This window comes from Triticum aestivum, chromosome 7B, assembly GCF_018294505.1.
Source record: "Triticum aestivum cultivar Chinese Spring chromosome 7B, IWGSC CS RefSeq v2.1, whole genome shotgun sequence".
NCBI classification, from domain to species: domain Eukaryota; kingdom Viridiplantae; phylum Streptophyta; class Magnoliopsida; order Poales; family Poaceae; genus Triticum; species Triticum aestivum.
In genome coordinates, this window is record NC_057813.1 from 627,744,942 (window position 1) to 627,764,117 (window position 19,176).

General features: G+C 42.4%; 1 protein-coding gene across 1 annotated transcript in view; it reads left to right on the forward strand.

Moving 5' to 3' along the window:
* Nucleotides 1-18,017, forward strand: part of LOC123156333 (BEACH domain-containing protein B-like) — a 30,625-nt gene extending 12,608 nt beyond the window's left edge. The window contains exons 17-40 of the mRNA XM_044574467.1: nt 983-1,143; nt 1,594-1,882; nt 2,227-2,644; nt 2,736-3,069; nt 3,200-3,388; nt 4,789-5,032; nt 5,141-5,344; nt 5,413-5,634; nt 5,726-5,902; nt 5,986-6,098; nt 10,084-10,527; nt 10,598-10,808; nt 11,095-11,316; nt 11,948-12,403; nt 12,477-12,767; nt 12,845-13,297; nt 13,381-13,427; nt 13,530-13,623; nt 13,831-14,037; nt 14,534-14,659; nt 14,742-15,113; nt 15,202-15,433; nt 16,303-17,067; nt 17,608-18,017. Coding sequence (XP_044430402.1) covers nt 983-1,143; nt 1,594-1,882; nt 2,227-2,644; nt 2,736-3,069; nt 3,200-3,388; nt 4,789-5,032; nt 5,141-5,344; nt 5,413-5,634; nt 5,726-5,902; nt 5,986-6,098; nt 10,084-10,527; nt 10,598-10,808; nt 11,095-11,316; nt 11,948-12,403; nt 12,477-12,767; nt 12,845-13,297; nt 13,381-13,427; nt 13,530-13,623; nt 13,831-14,037; nt 14,534-14,659; nt 14,742-15,113; nt 15,202-15,433; nt 16,303-17,000 — 6,204 coding nt within the window. The 3' untranslated portion in view covers nt 17,001-17,067; nt 17,608-18,017. The remainder of the gene's footprint in view (nt 1-982; nt 1,144-1,593; nt 1,883-2,226; nt 2,645-2,735; nt 3,070-3,199; nt 3,389-4,788; nt 5,033-5,140; nt 5,345-5,412; nt 5,635-5,725; nt 5,903-5,985; nt 6,099-10,083; nt 10,528-10,597; nt 10,809-11,094; nt 11,317-11,947; nt 12,404-12,476; nt 12,768-12,844; nt 13,298-13,380; nt 13,428-13,529; nt 13,624-13,830; nt 14,038-14,533; nt 14,660-14,741; nt 15,114-15,201; nt 15,434-16,302; nt 17,068-17,607) is intronic.
* Nucleotides 18,018-19,176: the final 1,159 nt, after the last annotated feature.

Consider the following 19,176-nt stretch of genomic DNA (forward strand, 5'->3'; position numbering starts at 1 on the left):
AGCTAGCTAGCATATAGATAGAACCATATCTTTCTTTGCCCTATCAAATAATCAAAAATCACCATTTTGACTACAACACTTGATAAGTCTATCTGATTTTAACACAAATACGTGGAAACTGACACAATAACAGCCTCAATGGGGATTCATAGAAATTGACACGATAATTTCAATGCAATGAAACGAAAAAGTCTTTTGCGTTTTCTCGAAAAACAACAACTTCACTGAACATATTTACTAATTTCATAAAAGTTCAGAGAAAACCCCAGTTCCTCTATGCCATAATTTTAAATATGCGTTGCTAATGTTGGCTAAATTGAGCAATTTTGATGTGATTACACTGATTCTCTCTTGCTTATAACTCCATACGATGTTTATGAGTTGTGACTAGTTATTTATAGAGGTAGATCTGTTGCATCCAAAAAAATTCTTTAGCTACATTCTACAATGTGTGGATGCAAAATACCATTGAGTTTACAAAGGAATTGGTCATATTTACTCTAAACCTGCATAGATTTCCAGACCTCTCCAAACTAGAAAACCAGATATGCCATCCCCCTAAACTAAAAACACAAAATAAATTATTCCTGTAGCATTGGCTCCAGAGCAGTTTTGCCATTGTGGACACTCCCTTCCCCTCTAACTCTTATCCCTCCCCACTAGTGTAGAATAAGGCAGTGAGAATTTGATATATTGACGGGTTACTGTCATGTACCCATGCTCAACGTGGGTGGCAGTCTGGCAGAGGAAGAACTTTTTATTTATGTTACTCATGGCATGCCAGCCCATGTGGTAATAATAGATCACATTGCCTTTAACCATGAAAAAACAACATCTAGTTTTGGTCTAAATCTTGGGCCACAGGCATTTCAGATGATGACGGTCTTCATGTTTGCTTCCACCATGGTAGCCGTATGTTTGGTTTGTAGGCCATGTATTTTTGTATCCTATGCTAAAGTCTGGTTCTTCCCTGCTTTGGCAGTCTATCAATAAAAAACATCAGTGTGTTTTGTTACAACTCAAGCTCCCACCAAAGGAGTGGAAGTTCCTTTCTGTTACTCATACAATAGGAAGGGCTTTTTCCGGAGGAAGCCAGCTGAGATGCTATGTTGATGGGGAGCTAGTATCATGTGAGAAGTGTAGGTGAGCAAATCATTCTTCATCCGTAATTTACAATGATGTTGTCATCATCTATTTTGCATTGGGGCCTAATATGTGGCTACATTAATGTATTCTAATCATATTTTCCAATTAAAACTTCTTACATAATATTGTTTACAAGTAATTATTTATTCATCTTGTTAAATTGATGAAAGATAGGTTGGGGTTCTCAACATGTACTTTCATATGTTAAAGTATTCACTCATGTATAGTTCTAATTTGTAGATCCATAGTGTAGTCTGGCTCAAAGCACCCATGTAACATAGGGAACTCCCAAGACTTTGCAAGAGTGAATTTATCTGGATATCTTCCTAGTTTAGACAATGCCATGTTGCCATGATATTATTATTTTCTGGAAAAAAGAGATACTGTTAGTTTTGTTTCCCCTGATTTTAAGCTTGTAAAATCAGAAGTTATTGTTGCTATTTTCAGGTATGCAAAAGTCAACGAGGTAATGACCCGCTGCACCATCGGTACAGAATTGGTACCTCTTGGCGATGAACCAAATTCTATTGGTTTTGAAAGGACTTTCGCCTTTACTGGTCAAATGGGCCCAGTTTATGTGTTTTCTGATGCTCTCTCCTCAGAGCAAATAAAAGGCATATATAATCTGGGACCAAGTTATATGTACTCCTTCCATGGCGACGATTCATTGTACAGGGGAATTTTGGATGCACGAGACGGCATCTCATCAAAGATTATTTTTGGTCTTAATGCACAGGTTCCAATCTCTTTCTGATAAGCATGACGTTGTCCTTATTTCATCAAGTGTAACACTCCAGTCCAGGTAGTGTTTGCCCATGTGTGTAGTAGATAGTGTAACTGGAAATGGGATTGGCCCAGCAAAAGTTTCAGAAAGTTTGGACCGCATGAAGCTATAAACTTAAGGGAATCAAACATAGCAAACTCTGCACAAACTGTAGTTTCGGAAAAAAAAACATGTAATTTGCTATATGTGTCCAAATCGCTCCATGTTGGGCAACCTTGAGCAGATTTTGGGCTCTTTGGAGTTACAAAGAATTCAGACTGACTAACAGAATATTTTTCTTTCCCACATATTCTCAGGCTAGTGACAGCAAGACTTTGTTCAGTGTGTCATCCACACTTGATAGTGCTGACAAAAGCACAGTTGAAGCAACAATCATCGGCGGGACAAAGTTATGTTCACGACGCTTGCCACAGGATATTATTTATTGTGTTGGAGGAGTCTCTGTATTTTTTCCTCTCTTCACTCAATTTTGTGACGCTGTAACTAATGGTGGGCAATATTGTTATACATCTGTCATCAATGATACATTGGCAGCTGAGGTTATTGAGCTTGTCGCGTCTGTTCTGGATGGAAATGTATCGAATCAGCAACAGATGTATCTTCTTTCTGGGTTATCCATTCTGGGTTTCTTGCTTCAAGCTGCTCCACCTCAGCTGTTAAATATGAAAACACTTCCTGCAGTGAAGTATATGTTCGATGTGTTAAGGAACTGCGGTACTCTCTCTCTCTTCTTCTCTTTTTGTTAATATTTTTCCTGTGTGTCTGACGAAGCTACACATTGTTAATATTTTTTCTGCATATTCAGGTATGTCTAAAGTTCTTCTGAAAGATGCTATTTCACGAGTTTATTTGAATCCAGAAATATGGGTATATTCAAACTATGAAGTGCAGAGAGATCTTTATATGTTACTGATACAATATTTTGAAACGGATGGAAGATTTTTACCACTACTATGTGGACTTCCTAGGATTATTGACATTGTGCGCCAATATTATTGGGAAAAGGTAGATTCTAAGTGTGTTATTGGTTCAAAGCTGCTGCATCCAATTACTAAACAAGTTATTGGAGAGAGGCCTAAGATAGAAGAAATCCGTAAGCTTCGGCTTCTGCTTCTGAGTTTAGCAGAAATGAGCATAAAGTAAGTACGTCTAACTTTAAAAGAATCATTTGAAGATGTTTAGATGTTTTCTCCTCTCTACCCCCCCCCCCCCCCCCCCCTTTCCTTTGATTTCTTATGTAGATATCTTATAGTTGTACTTATTTCACAGGCTCAAAATTTCTCCAGCTGATATAGGTGCTCTTATATCATTTGTTGAGAGGAGCCAAGACATAGCATGCATCGAGGACATACTTAACATGATCCTTCGCGCTCTTTCACATGACTCACTTTTGTCATCTTTCTTGGAACACGTAAATGTCCTCGGTGGCTGTTGCATTTTCTTAAATCTTCATAAGAGGTAATATATTTTCATTGACCACTATCCAGAGCTAATTTTTTAATGTACATTAGTTTGTGCTAACAAATACACAACATATAAATCGAGATATTGCTTATCACGCAAATCAGACCCGATGGTACTTCACAATGGTTAAAAATTTAGTTGCTTGCTTGTGTAAAGTAATTGGATGCTTGATAAACCGCAAAACAACACAGAAAATTCCAGAGATTGTGATTTTCTTTGACTCAGTTATTTGGTTGTGATGATTTCCCTCAAGGAATTTTGCAAATTACGAAAAATGAACAACGAAATGGATCACATGAATATTGGAGCAGATTGAATGGTGAGGATAGTGGTCGTGTAACATTCATGCACCATTATAAGGTCTAGAGCTCATTTTCTGCCTATCTCAGCATCTTGAATTATATAGAAGGGCCTAGCTGAACACGGGGTGTCATGACTGTCACTGATGCCCCTGAATTCTTTGTTGTCGATGCTCTGCATGAGTGCTGTCACTACTGTATTTTGACCTGCTTCCTGCAGTATTGAATGACTCATGTTTCAGAAATGTCTGTCCATTTGGGCAGAAAAAAAGGGAGTTCGCTTTACCACAATTTCAGTTCACTGATGTGTAATATATTCAGCGACACCCACATTTTCCATGTACAAGTTTTTGTAACATAGACATCCATCTCCATGTTGTAGACTTGTAGTCTTCAACTGCGAACTCTAGAAAAGACTGACTTTGAATCCTGAACTAGGAAATTGTTTAGTTACAACCCTGAACTAGGAGAACAGTTCAATTTACCTCTCGCTTGGTCTGGCAGGTGGTTTTGGTTGAGATTTGTGCCACACGTGTGTTTTGAATGATGTGGCATCTATGTGAACAATTTTTCTCCCTTGAGCTCTTTGTCATTCTTAAAAATTCTTAATAGGGAGTCCAAGGTTCAGTGACAGAACTCATTAAATGGAACAGGGTGTGATGTTCCCTACATATAGACTGATTCATTTTGGGGAAGAAGAAAGAGAGAGGCAAAGAGGATGTCAATCTCTTATTGGACCGGCATAGACTTGTCTACTGGGTCCACATCAGATTTAAACCACTCCAAATTAGGTTGAGAGGGTAAAGTAAACTGTTTTCATAGTTCATGGTCGTAATATAGATGCTTCCGTAGTTCGTTGTTGTTAATTGGACTTCTGTCAAAGTTCTGGGCTGAAAATTAGAGTTTTGTTTGCAAGAACCTTTTTGTTTCTGCGGTAATCTGTTTACCTTCCATCTTCTGTGCATTGCATCACTGGATTTTGTATGTTACTACAAAAAACATGATTGTGAGAACCCATAATATCTAGGTATGTCATACTTGTTTAACGTAGGTAGTATGTTTCTTTTGGTATATCTCATTTGGTTCATTTTTCAGGGAATCTGAGCCAATCAGATTGTTGGGGCTTCAGCTCCTTGGAAAGCTTTTGGTCGGGATTCCATCAGAGAAGAAAGGAGCAATATTATTTACCTTACCCACAGGAAAATCTAGAAAAGAAATGACATCAGCACCTCAATTGTTTTTCCATGTAATATCTGAACGGCTCTTGAGATTTCCACCCTCAGATAATTCAAGTGCAACTTTTTTCGATGTTCTTATGGGTAGAACCAGTCCAAAACAGGTCATAATGACAATTTTGTGTGATGTTACTGTTTCATTTTATTATTTTACCATAACTTTTAGTAATTAACTGAAACTACAAATGTGGTCTGCTGTTTTCCCTGTATAGGTCCTACAAGAACACTCTCAGTCTGATCCATCAAAAGATACAAATTCCAACGCTTCAAGCTTGGATCACTTTTTCCTTCCTCGGATTTTGGTTTGCATCTTCAAATATATGCAGTCTTGTCAAGATTCTTCAGCTCGCACGAGAATCTTAACTAAGCTTCTTGGTTTACTCTGTTCAAACCCTACGAATATCGAGGCATTAATGGTACTGATTATTTTCTTAGCTCTATATAAATTACTCACTACGTGTTAATCCTGGGATGATTTTATCAGGAGCATGGTTGGAACTCTTGGCTTGAGACATCGACAAATCTTGATGTAATTAAGGAGTACAAACCAGCTCCTAAAGCTGAGCTGGACAATGTGGAGATCAATGAACTAATTCTTGTGAGGAAGTTGTACTCGTTGGTCCTTTCATACTACCTGAGCTCTGTAAAAGGTGGCTGGCACCAACTTGAAGATACAGCTCATTTTTTACTTCTGAAATTTGACCAGGTTTGGTGTTATCTCCTTTTATATGAACAGCTTGGTACCATATATCTTCTGTTCGATTCTGATGACATTACTGGGATTAATGAATCTGCAGGGACAACTATCAAGTTCTTATTTGCTGCGGGACATACTCGATGATATTGTTGGGAGCCTGCTTCAGACATCTTCGGAAGAAAATATTTTCCTTTCACAGCCTGGCTGTGATAATGTCTTACATCTTTTGAAGCTTATCCAGGAGTTGCTTGTCAATCAAATAGGAATTAAGCTCTTGGTAAACTTTGAAGCATACTTTTATGAAACAGAAAATAATTTATTCTATACACACATTTCAATACTGTTCTTTTTCATTTACAGTTTCTATCTCCTAGCACTACAGACGAATCTTCATCCGATGACAAATGGAAAGAAGACATTAAGCTTACCGTAAATGAAATTTTAGATGCTGAGACCAATGGCCAGTGTAGAAGGTACTAGTTCTTTCCCTATGTTTTCCTGCATAAAATGCTTAGTTACTATTGGTAAGTATGCGAGTCTTCTGTAGCTCGATGTGGAGTACTGCTTATACCTGCATTCTCACTCCTTGTACTGTTGTACATGCATTTGCTTTACATGGCCATTTTACCCCTTTTCATTCAGAGGTGCATATTGCAGTATCGTGCCAGGAGCCCGGGTTATGGTCAGGGGTTACCACCATTTGACCACTGGTTGCCAGCCCCGCTGTGTTTCTACCGTCCCCGCCCTAGGCGACGTATCTCCACTCCTTTCCCAGTGCATCCACTCCTTGCACAGATGCCTCAGCCGTCCCCTGTTGTGGCTGGCACTGCTTCAGGCCTCCACACCGAAAAAGGCTTCCGCCCCGCTTTATATATAAAGCAAAGATCAACATTACCTGGTACAAACGCACGCCACCACCACACACACACCCAAGGCAAGAAACAAAGGCGCTGAGCGCAGCAACACCACCCGTAGCACTACTACCACGAAGAGATGAAGCCGCATACGACGAACCGTGAACTCCAAGGCGGCACCTTCAGGAAGGATACGACACCGGAACGCCGCCACCGCCCGATCTAAGGATCAGAGTTTCCCCCGGAGCTGCACGACGGGCCGTGAGAGCCGCGACGACGCCTTCAAGAAGGGAACGAGCTTCGCGGCCGCCGGTCCGTCCGAAGACAGAACAGGTTTTCACCCCGGCCAACACTCACCGCCACCGAACACCACACTTCGGCTACCACGCCGCCCACACGGCCATGGCCACCAGGCAGCACCAAAGCCACGGTCTCTGCCCAGAGCACAGCGCTACCGCCTCCAGGGCCGCCGCCTCGGCATCCAAGACCTTGACACCACCTCACCCGAGACCCGCCGCTACCCCAACTAGAGAGACGGGCGGAAAGGTCCCACCTTTCGCACCCCTGGGCGACCCCCAGCGACGAGACCCGATAGGCCGGCCAACACAGGCATCCATCGACCCGTCCTGCAACCCCGAGCGCGAGACGAGCTCGGTCCTGCAGCACCGAGAGGGGGACGAGGTCAGTCCTGTTGCACCGTGCGCGAGACGAGCTCGGTCCTGTTGCACCGCGCGAGACGAGCTCGGTCTTGTTGCACCGCGCGAGACGAGCTCGGTCCTGCTCCATCGGGGGCGAGACGCCCGGACCGCAGCTGGGAGAGGGCCAGCCCTTCGATGGAAGAAGCGCCCCGACGCCGAGGAGATGGGGAGAAGGCCTAAATGGACCGATTGCAGACGAGCCGACGCCGGAGAAGTCGGCCGTCGCCGCGGGTAGATCCGCCGAGCCACCGGGAAGCCACCATGACATCGGGAGGCCGCCACCATGTGCCGGGCCTCCCCACGCCGTCGCCCCCGGCCGGCGCAACGGCCACGCCAGACCGCAGCCCTGCCCGCTCGTCCTGCGAGCTCCAAGCGCCGGAGCCCAGCGCCGCCGGCCGACCCCCACTGCCAGATCCGGCCGGATCCAGCAGGAGGCCGTCCGCGCGCCACCTCCCGAGAAGGGAGCGCCCCAGACACCCGCGGCGCGCCGCCAACAGCCAGCCACCCCGCCGTCCCGCGAGCCCGCCGCCGCGCCGCTGTGCCTCGCGGCCGCCCAGCGCCACCACTCGAAGATGCTTCCCGCACCGGTGCACCACGAGAAGATGCTTTGCCCGACAGAGCTCGCCGCTGCGGCGGGGAGGAGGGGAGGGAAGAGGGGTTGGAGGGGAGCGGCGGCTAGGATTTCCCCCCCGGCGCGTTGCGGGAGGGGAGGGGAGGGGGAAAAACTCAGACCATGGCCATTAGCTGACCAGGCCTCCACACTACTTGCGGTAAAGCAAGGCACACCGAAGAGCGATCACAAGAATGGCCGTCACTCTGGTGGCATACACTAGGTGATCGAACCCAGGTGCTGAGATAGGTGCTAAGGCAGCAAAGGCGAGGGAGCAAAGGACCGAGCATCAAACCCATTTGCTGAGGTACCATTGCCTGACCTAAGCAAGCCATGCATCTTATGTCAGGCAGTCGGATCATCAAGATCACCATGGCATTGTTTCAGGATCAATACACAGGGCTTTCTGTGTCATGTTAGGGTTTCCTCCCACCTTCAGAATTAACACTGGATTACCTTTTATATCAATGTTTTCTTTGGTGACCTTGTAAGATATTATCTTATCCTGTAACGAGTGCCTCTTCAACAGCAAGCATCTAGGTTTCATCAGCTTGTCTAAAGGGCAGCCCGGTGCAAGTAGCTCCCGCTTGCGCAGGGTCCAGGGAAGGGTCCGACCACTTTGGGTCTATAGTACGCAGCCTTTCCCTACATTTCTGCAAGAGGCTGTTTCCAGGACTCGAACCCGCACAAGGCAACAGCTTTACCGCTGTGCCAAGGCTCCCCTTCTTTCATCAGCTTGTTTGGACACGACAAATCAGAGGCGACAGCTTATGCTGCTTGCGAACAGCATCTATTCTTTTGGGTGTGTCTAGGGTTTCCTGGTCTTAGGCTTGTCAGATCATCAAGATCATCAAAAACAGCACCCACTGTTTTTTTCTATCTATGCATCGAGAGGCCAAGCTTTGGTGTTATCTCAAAGGAAAAATAAAGATGCATTTTTTCGAGAAAACGCAAAAGCTTTGCGTTTCTTTGCATTGAAAAGCGAGAAGTTCAGTTACAAGCGTCCGAGGACGTGCAGGTTATAGCGTGATTAGTGTTTGTCCCAGGTTTGGGGCAGTACAAGCCGGAGGCCAGGTGCCCCAGCAGCCGCCCAAGAGCAGGCCTCGTCCTTGATCCTATCGTGTAGCGTGTTCATGGATGGTGTCGCGTTGTCGAAGATGCAGCTGTTCCTGTGTTTCCAAACCATCCAAGGCACGAGCAGCGCAACAGATTTCAGGGCTTTGTGAAGGCTCGGCGGCGTGTTCTCCCTGGCATGCGTCCACCAGTCCATGAGCGAGGGCTCGCGATTGGGGATCGGGGCTGGAATGTGCAGCCAGGCCAGGACCTCATGCCATGCCTGGCGAGCGAAGGGGCATTCCAGCAGCAAGTGCCGGAGCGTTTCCGGCTCTTGATCGCATAGGAGACAGCGGGGGTGATGTTGCAGGCCATGTCGAGCCAGCCTCTCGGCGGTCCAGCACCGGTCCAGCGGAGTAGGTGCCGCTCGCTGCTCATTTCCAGATCAGCTGGTCCGGGGCGGCGGAGAGCACTGTGTGCTGCATGACCTGCCATAGCTGCAGGTACTGACCAATCTCGTGCAGGCCTAGGTTGCCGTGAATGTTGCGTGCTCAAGAGTTACCATTCAGCCCGTCCGCCACGGTTCTCGCCGTGCGCCGTCGCTTGGGGATGCAGTCGTAGAGGTTGGGCAGGAGTTCGCGAACGGACTGGCCGTTGATCCACTGATCTCCCAGAGTAGGGCGGTCAGTCCATTCCTGATGACCATGGACGTGGATGACCAGAACAGCGCACGCTCCATGGATGAGAACTGGAGGTCGTGCCCTTGCCATGCTCGCTCGGGATCCGTTCTGGAAAACCACAACCAACGCAGCCGCAAAGCGAGGCCGGCTTGTTCGTGGTCGCGCACGCCTAGACCCCCAAGCTCGATGGGGCGGCAGACGCGGTTCCAGTTCACGTGGCAGTGCCATCCGTTGGCAGAGGCGCGCCCAGCCCAGAGGAATCCGCGCTGAATCTTCTCGAGCTGCTTGATAGTCTTCCTGTGGGGCGCGAACGCGAGCAGCTGATGCACCGGGATAGCGCACAGGACAAATAAAGATGCATTTACATCAATGAGCTCAGACTGGTAGTTAAACAATTTAATATTTATATTCGAGTTATACACAACCTGAAGCTGATATGTTAAACTGCTATTATTCCCAAGCTAACAATGCCTTTTCATAGATTTTGATTTGTTTCGGATTTCTTAAATTTCTAAACTTGAGTAGCTGCACATCGATATTCTAATGAAGATATCAATTATCAGTTTTCCTTGGAGCTCGTGCCAATTTGCTGTTGGGGATGAAGTAAGTGATGATTGGTGGAGCTTCTTTGACAAGGTATGGAGTATTATATGTAATTTGAACGGGAAAGGACCAAGCAAATTGATCCCAAAGAGTCCCCAAAATGTTGGAGCCCCGTCCCTGGGGCAAAGGGCACGTGGATTGGTTGAGTCTCTGAATGTCCCTGGCGCAGAAATGGCGGCTGTTGTTGTATCCAGTGGTATTGCAAAAATGAATATATTTGCTGACAGAGCAACGATATTGAAGGGAGAGATATTCCCGAGAATTTTCTTTCACCTTGTTATTCTGTACCTCTGCAAAGCTGGATTGGAAAATGCATCCAAGTGTGTTCTGCAGTTCATGTCATTGCTTCCCTTGCTCGTTGCAGATGATGAGCAAAGCAAAAACAAGCTGCATTTTCTAATATGGTATGCTGAAAACATCGAGCTTTATTATAAGCTCGTGTAAGATATTCTTCTAACTCCTTTCTTGTTACAGGTCTTTACTCGTTGTGCGATCTCAGTATGGGCAACTTGATGATGGTGCACGCTTCCATGTTTTATCACACTTGATTCTCGAAACTATCATATATGGCAAGGCCATGCTTGTTACTAATATCTTGGGCAGAGATGATTCTATGGAAGTCAACAGCAATAAAGAGGCTGGGTTCATTCTTAGTTTTATACAGAAGGATCGTGTTCTTGCCACGGTTTGTTCATTGGTCCTTATGTTTATATTTGTTCAGAACCTTTTGTTGCTGTCTTAGAAACTTGTAGCAGTTCATTGAGTAGGACATGTTTCAAGCGGCACAACTTCAACTAATGGTGTTGACTGCGTGCTGTATGGCTGTTTGTCTTTTCCTTTTCATTTTGTTAGTGTGGTGGGTCGGGAAGGGGATGAACCGTTCTTTATATGTTTATTCTTTTTTTTTATGTACGAACGATGTTAGAACACATATTTGTTTCTAAGTGGTGACAAAGTCATTTTTTTTTCAGGCTGCTTATGAGGTTAAGCATATGCATGCTGTTCAGGCTGATCGCTTAAGGAATCTACAAAAACTAAACTCTAAACTTAATGAGCGTTTTACTAAAGAGACACAACTAGTGCAGATAGTTGATGATCAGATACATCTCTCCATCACTTCTGCACTTTCCTCAGATGACAGTAGAAAAGCAGCTTTTCAACTTGCTTTTGATGAGGATCAGCAAATTGTTGCAGTAAGTGAAATACTGCCAAATTTCCAATGTCTTTTTGAGTTTTGGAAGACATATACTACCTCTGTTCGGAAATAAGTGACGTGGTTTTAGTTCAAATTTGAACTAAAACACCACGTCACTTATTTCCGAGCGGAGGGAGTAGTTATTAAGTTTCATGCACAAACCAGTAGAGCCAACTGTCCAAACTGATATGTTTCAAAAAAAAAAATCCAAACTGATAGAGAAGGTTGGTCAATCCAAACTCTCTCTCACGTATGGCTCAATCAGGTCTAAACGTGAACAGAAAGAGGGCAAGCAATTTTTTGTTTAAATTGTGAAGCCGAGACTTGAACCCAAGGCCTCTTGACTTTGATACCATCTTAAGTTCCATGCACCAACCAGTAGAACTAAAAGTACGACCTGATGGAGAAGGTTGGGCAATTCATATATACTTCAGAAATAGTCATATAGTAATTATGGTAATATGTAATTATTTGGAGGACATATAGTCATATACTCCCTCGGTCCCAAAATAAGTGTCGCTAACTTAGTACAAGTCAGCGACACTTATTTTGGGACTGGAGGAGTAGTAATTATTTTTGTGTTCTGGAGGACATATAGTCATATAGTAATTATTTGCCTCTTGCATCAGGATAAGTGGATACATATTTTTCGTGCTCTGATTGATGAGAGGGGACCATGGTCTGCAAACCCTTTTCCGAATGATGCTCTGACTCACTGGAAACTTGACAAAACAGAAGATAAATGGCGGCGGAGGTTCAAGCTCAAGCGGAATTACATGTTTGATGAACGTCTTTGCCAACCTTCATCCTCTAAGAATGAAATTACAGAGCCATTTTTTGACCAACCTTCTTTTAGCACCAAAGTTCCTGAGAAAATGAAGCGATTCCTTCTGAAAGGTGTACGAGGAATCACAGATGATAGTGGTTATGGACTATTTGAGGACACTAATGGTACAAGTGAATCTTCCCACAGTCCTTCAGAGAACCAAAACCAGAATAATGCTGCAGATTCCTCAGATCATCGCACTACTGTTCAGAATAAGAAAGACACATCATCTACTAATGGAGATAGTGATTATACCAAGGTAAAAAAAATAGCATAAATTTACCTGAAGGTACCAGACAGATGTTGATTGCTGTTTGCTTTCTATTTTCCAGGTGCTATGTTCAGTTCATTGTGTTCTTGTAACCCCAAAGAGAAAACTGGCAGGGCAGTTAAATATCACACGAACTGTTCTACATTTTTCTTTTGATTTTTTGGTTGAAGGGACTGGAGGATCATCTGTTTTCAGCAAATTCAAAGATAAGAAAGATTCTGATAGGAAGAACGAGCTGGGCGGTGCGGAGAGACTTTATGGTTGCCGAGACAGTTTGATTAGAATCAATGGCGGCTTGATGCAAAACCAATCTAATAAAATCAAACATCACAGGAGGTGGAATATAGCCAAGGTATGTCCACCCCTCTCTCTGTCACTCTATTTTTCTTGCTCACTCTTTTCAGCTTCTTTCTTCCGTGTTTGTTTCAGATAAAAGGAGTTCACTGGATACGCTACCTACTACAGTATACTGCACTAGAGATATTCTTTGATGATTCAAATGCACCTATATTTTTAAACTTCTCCTCCCAAAAGGATGTTAAAAGGGCCGGGTCTCTCTTAGTTTCCCTCAGGAATGACGCCTTGTTTCCTAAAGGAAGTATTAAAGACAAAAATAGTGTCATTTCATTTGTTGACAGGCGAGTTGCACTTGAAATAGCTGAGAATGCCAAGGAAAGATGGAAAAGGAGGGAAATCAGTAATTTTGAGTATCTAATGATTCTTAATACCCTTGCTGGACGATCTTACAATGATTTAACTCAGTACCCTATATTTCCATGGGTTCTGGCTGATTATGCCTCAGAAAATCTAGATTTCAACAAGTCATCTACTTTTAGGGATCTCTCAAAGCCGGTTGGTGCTTTGGACGAGAAACGATTTAAGGTCTGGTAACTGTTGAGTACTTATTTTCATGTACTAGGTTAGCATCCCTTATGAGAACCTCATAAACAATGTGCTATTGTCAGGATTTTGAAGATAGATATCTTAATTTCTGTGATCCTGATATACCGAGGTTAGATCTTGACTCTTAAAAAAACAGTTTCTTTGGTTTCCCTTTTGTTGTTGTTTGAGTTCGCATCAATTGTACTAAGAACCGTGAATCTTTTTGCTGCAGTTTTTATTATGGATCTCACTACTCTAGCATGGGAATCGTTCTTCATTACCTTCTCAGGCTCGAACCTTTTACAACCCTGCATCGTAGCCTTCAGGTTGTTAATGTGCTTGTCATAGAATATTTTTCACCGTATATTTTTCAAAACTGAGCATTGTGTTCTCTTATCACAATGTCATTCATCTTCTGTTGCTACTTAATACAGTACTTGTCATGCCACATCTTCACCATAATTCATAAAGCAGTAGCTTTAATATGTGATAATTGTTCAGCATTTGTGCCTGTCTGACACTTCCTTGTACAGGGTGGTAAGTTTGACCATGCAGACCGTCTTTTCCAGAGCATTGACAGCGCTTACAGAAACAGCTTGTCAAATTCAAGTGATGTCAAAGAGCTTATTCCTGAATTCTTCTATATGCCAGAGTTTCTTCAAAATTCAAATTCATATCATCTTGGTATTAAGCAGGATGGTGAACCTTTAGGTGATGTTGCTCTCCCTCCATGGGCGAAGGTAATGGATACTTCTTTTTGTCAGTTAACTATATGATTTTCATATTTGTGGTCTTGAGGATGAATTACTTGTCCACTAGGATAGCTTTATTTTTATTCTAATGACAATTAGTTTGGTCTTTTGTAATCTTCACATGCTGTGTACAGTACCATCTCAGTTATGAGATTTGAGAGTTGAGCTAGCTTTCTAAATAAAAGATGGATTTTCTTATGTGGAAGCTGCTAGACTAGTTTTCCCTGGAAAATATCTTTTTGATTTGACCATCACTACTAACAAGATCAACTCCATAAACTTGTAATATTGCAAAGAGCAATTTGTTGAATAATTATGTCAGTTCATGTTCTGATGTTCATGTAGTTCTCTATTTAGCATGCTTGTTATAAGTGAGAGTCTACTGGTTTGCACGCGCATCTTCAATTTCTTCGGTGTTCAACCACATCCTATTTTAGTAATTTGGTACTTTTCCTGATATAATTTACTTCATACAAACATTTAGGGTTCTCCAGAAGAATTCATTCACATCAACAGAGAAGCACTTGAAAGTGAATATGTGAGCTCTAATCTCCATCACTGGATTGATCTCATATTTGGGTACAAGCAGCGGGGACAGCCTGCCGTTGAGGTGCAATTAGGTTATTTTTCCCATCGTCTTTGAAACTCTAGCAATGGAATATTATTTGATCTATATATTTTACCTTTTATAGGCAGCAAACATATTTTACTATGTGACATATGAAGGCGCAGTTGATCTGGAAAACATGGATGACATGTTACAGAAATACGCTATTGAGGATCAGATTGCGAATTTTGGACAGACACCTATCCAGATTTTTCGTGTGAAACATCCAAGAAGAGGGCCTCCTGTCCCAATTGCCCATCCACTGTATTTTGCACCACAGTCAATAACATTAACCTCAAGTGTTTCTAGCACAATCAGCCACATGTCTGCTGTACTATTTATTGGCTTGTTGGATAACACAATTATACTGATGAATGAGGGGCTCATATTATCAGTGAAGCTGTGGTTGACAACACGGACGCAGTTAGGTGGAAATTTCACCTTTTCTGGACCACAGGTTTTTCCTGACTACAGCACCATAAAATGATATAAATATTGACATGTTAGAGTATACTTTTGTTGGTAACATTTATTTATTTTTGTAGGAAAATTTCTTTGGGGTTGGTTCAGATGTTATCTCCCCTCGTAAAATTGGCACTTTCCTGGCTGAGAACGTCAAATTTGGAAGACAGTTCTTAGCAACTATGCAAATTAACAGCGAGAAGTATTTGATTCTATGTGGAAATTGGGAAAATAGTTTTCAGATAATTTCTCTCAGTGATGGAAGAATTGTGCAGAGCATCAGGCAGCATAAGGATGTTGTTGGCTGTGTTGCAGGTAGAGACATTTTAGCAGGTTTATGTTATCCATTTTATTTTCAAGTTTCCAGATTATTTTGGAGTCCATAGCTCTCGCTTTGACCAAGATATGGGTACCCAAGCCGGTCCTAGGAGTGTGGAGGTTAAACAACTCGACTTCCTTACCCCCAGGGCACTAGCCTACTTCTGTAGTTCCCTAGCTGGAATTGTAACAGAATTTGCAATCATGTTCTCATGCACACCCAAACGTGAGCCGTTTTATATTAGAAGAACACAAACATGTCGCAAAAGGTTACAAGGGTTAACCGGCAAAACCAGAAAGAACCAAAATAACTATAGTAAACAGCCAAAGAAGAACCCTAAAAGTTACTCCCTCCGTTCCATAATATAAGATGTTATTACAACCAAGGAGTAAGAAAGAAGACCAGAACCCTACTGCAACCGCTGCAGGTCTGGAGGCTCTGCATGCAAGAACTTGCAATCCTAAAAAATATGCCTCGTGTGCTAATAAATCTTGCTCCTGAGCCCCTCGAAATAAGCCATGTTCTCCATATCTCTCGATTGCATTTCCACAATGGATGTGAAGTAGTTTGTGGTGAGGAATAAAGTCTGTTGACCACTTCATATCCTTGTTTCATGCATGGTAATTTGGATAGTAAAACAGAGCAGCAAATTTTAAATTAATGATCTGGTTATCTCATTTTATTAGACATTTTCTGGGTCCTTGTGTGACCATTCGATTGTTTGCTTTCTGTCTTTTGTACGTTGACTGGATTTTTAAAATGCAAATGGTTCCTATTGTTCCATATTGCTTCTTATGAAATATCTCGTCCTAGTTGTCATTGTTCTTGTTTCCCCTTTTCATTGTTAGAAACTTTTGTGATGCAGTTTCATCCGATGGAAATGTGGTTGCGACTGGAAGTTATGACACAACTGTTATGATCTGGCATGCGTTTCGAGGCAGACCAAGTGAGAAAAAAATGAGGACTGCAAATTTTGAAATTTCAGAAAATGATCACATTATAATGGAAAGGCCTGTTCATATCTTGTGCGGTCATGATGACATCATAACATGTTTATTTGTTAGCACAGAACTGGACATTGTTGTCAGTGGATCGAAAGATGGAACTTGTATTTTCCATACACTGCGTGAAGGGAGATATGTCAGATCCATCCGGCATCCTTCTGGCCTTGGTTTATCAAAGTTGGTGGCAACACGGCATGGAAGGGTGGTACTGTATTCTGAATTTGACCTATCCTTGCACATGCATTCTATCAATGGAAAACATATTGCTTCGGCGACATCCATTGGACGTCTCAATTGCATGGAACTTAGTTGTTGTGGAGAGTTCATGGCTTGCGCTGGTGAGCAAGGGCAAATAGTTCTGCGTTCTATGCATTCTCTTGATATTGTTTGGAAGTATACTGGAGCTGGGAAGGCAATTACTTCTCTAGCTATGACCCCTGAGGAGTGCTTCATAGCAGGAACCAAGGACGGTAGCTTGCTTGTATTTTCAGTAGAAACTCCTCTAGTTCGACGAGGGAACGTGCCACAAACAAGTGTAAAGCCTTCGGGAGCTGGTTGAGTTGTGGTAACTTGTAGCGAGAGAAATCCACTCACAAGAACCCTTGCTCGGAAGTTTGAAGCACAAGGTACACCAAGTTTGAATTGATTAGTCTTTTCTCACGCTTGTCTCATTTAATTGCCCTTTATCATTTTTGTCTTTATTTTTCTCATGATTTTAAGTGTGATGTGTATTTTACACCATCTCTTTGTATTTTAGTACTTCTATTTTCCTTAAACTAGCAAAACGAACTGAACCTTGAGTTACCCCGCTTAGTACTGCTTATAAGTTACTCCCTCCGTTCCAGAATAGATGACTCAACTTTGTACTATAAAGTTAGTATAAAGTTGAGTCATCTATTTTGGAACGGAGGGAGTATAATGCATACGAAAAGTGTACCGCAGCTAGGAATAATGTCTCATTATCTCCAGCCATGACTGTTAGATTGCGTTAATCTCAGGTTTAGTTCTAAGTGTTTCTGTCAATTTTCAGTAGTTCAGTACTTCTGACTGCTATTTGAACTGCCAAGTTCAGAAGTTGAGATTTGGAAATGTTAGCTTTAGCTCAACTACGCGCAGAATTCGTCATGAAAGTATTGACTGCTGAATTCTGTTTGTACTCTCTGCAGGTTATTAGCAGAAAAATACACCGGTTCTCACGCTCATGGTTAATGTAGGAGCGAGATTCAGAGGACAAGGATTCTCAAGATGCTGTGCTGACGACGATCCATGAGCAACCAAGCTGACAGTAGTGAAAACTAACATGCATGAGGAACACCGACTAGCGGAGTAACAAATTGATTTTCAGGGTAGACAATAGCAATTGACATCCGTCTCACAGCGGTACGGCACACTGCCACTCCTGTTGTTGTGTAGTGGAGGGGTGGTACCAGGGTTAGCCTAGCCCCAGCATGATTTGCCTGTATGTATTAGACGTCAGTGCTCTGTAATCACCAAACTCCTCACCGTGGTAGAGAGGGTATTCTACGTTCCTAGCAATCTGGAAAGTGTACAAATCATCTAAGACCAGCAGTTATCATGGTTCTTGAAACTTCTACTCCCTCCGTTTCTAAATATTTGTCTTTCTAGAGATTTCAATAAGTGACTACACACTGAGCAAAATGAGTGAATCTACACTCTAAAATATGTCTATATACATCCGTGTGTGGTAGTCCATTTGAAATCTCTAAAAAAGACAAATATTTAGGAACGGAGGGAGTAGAACATACGTATTATTGATGTCAGCCTTTTAAAAAATCGATACTGAAACTTGAAAGATGCTATTGAACAGTGTCTAGATAGATTCCACAGAAAAAAAAATTAGATTCCTCAAAATCAAAAATATTAAAAAAACAAGTGTCTAGATTGGAATCCTTTCTCACTACTGCATTACTCCTTATGAGATCTTCAAAACCTGGCCCCAATTGTATTCGTCTCAGCCACATTCTTCTTCTACTGCATTTTGCGCTAATGTATGTACTGCAAATTTTGGACTGCTGTGTATTTTGTTTTTATACAAATGTGTATTCTATTTCTACACTAATGTGTACTACATGTATGGACAGTAGGTACTACTACGATGGTGTAACACTTTTGGAAGAGTTTCCCTTTTGAGTTGTTTTCCATGTGGATGTGTAAGAAAATTGTGTGTAAACTATAATACTATAAAAACATTATTGTCAGTGATTAATATATTAGTTGTGCAATATCCCCATAGGTGTTATCTACATATTGTAACGTGCATGTACTTGTACATGTAGTCATGTACTAACCTATACCGTTCAAAAAAAAGTACTAACTATAGCCTCATGCGAATACAAGTTTTCATTTCTCTAACATGTTGTCAAGGCTAGGTTTAGGGTTTTTTCTTGGGTGTGGCTACATATAAAAAAGAAGAAAGAAAAAGTTCAAAAGAATTTTTTGCACGGATCTCCGCATAAGATCTCATGAATAAAGCATCGACTGAGACTCCATTCCTAAATATAAGTCTTTTAGGGATTCCACTAGGTGGACTACATACGGAGCGAAATGAATGAATCTACATTTAAAATGTATCTATATATACATCCGTATGTGGTTCATAGTAAAATCTCTACAAAGACTTATATTTAGGAACGGAGGGAGTAGTTGACTAAGATTTAGGAATCCAGGTTTTTTTTTGTTCTCTCAAATTACAAAACAGTAAAACGGAACTACCT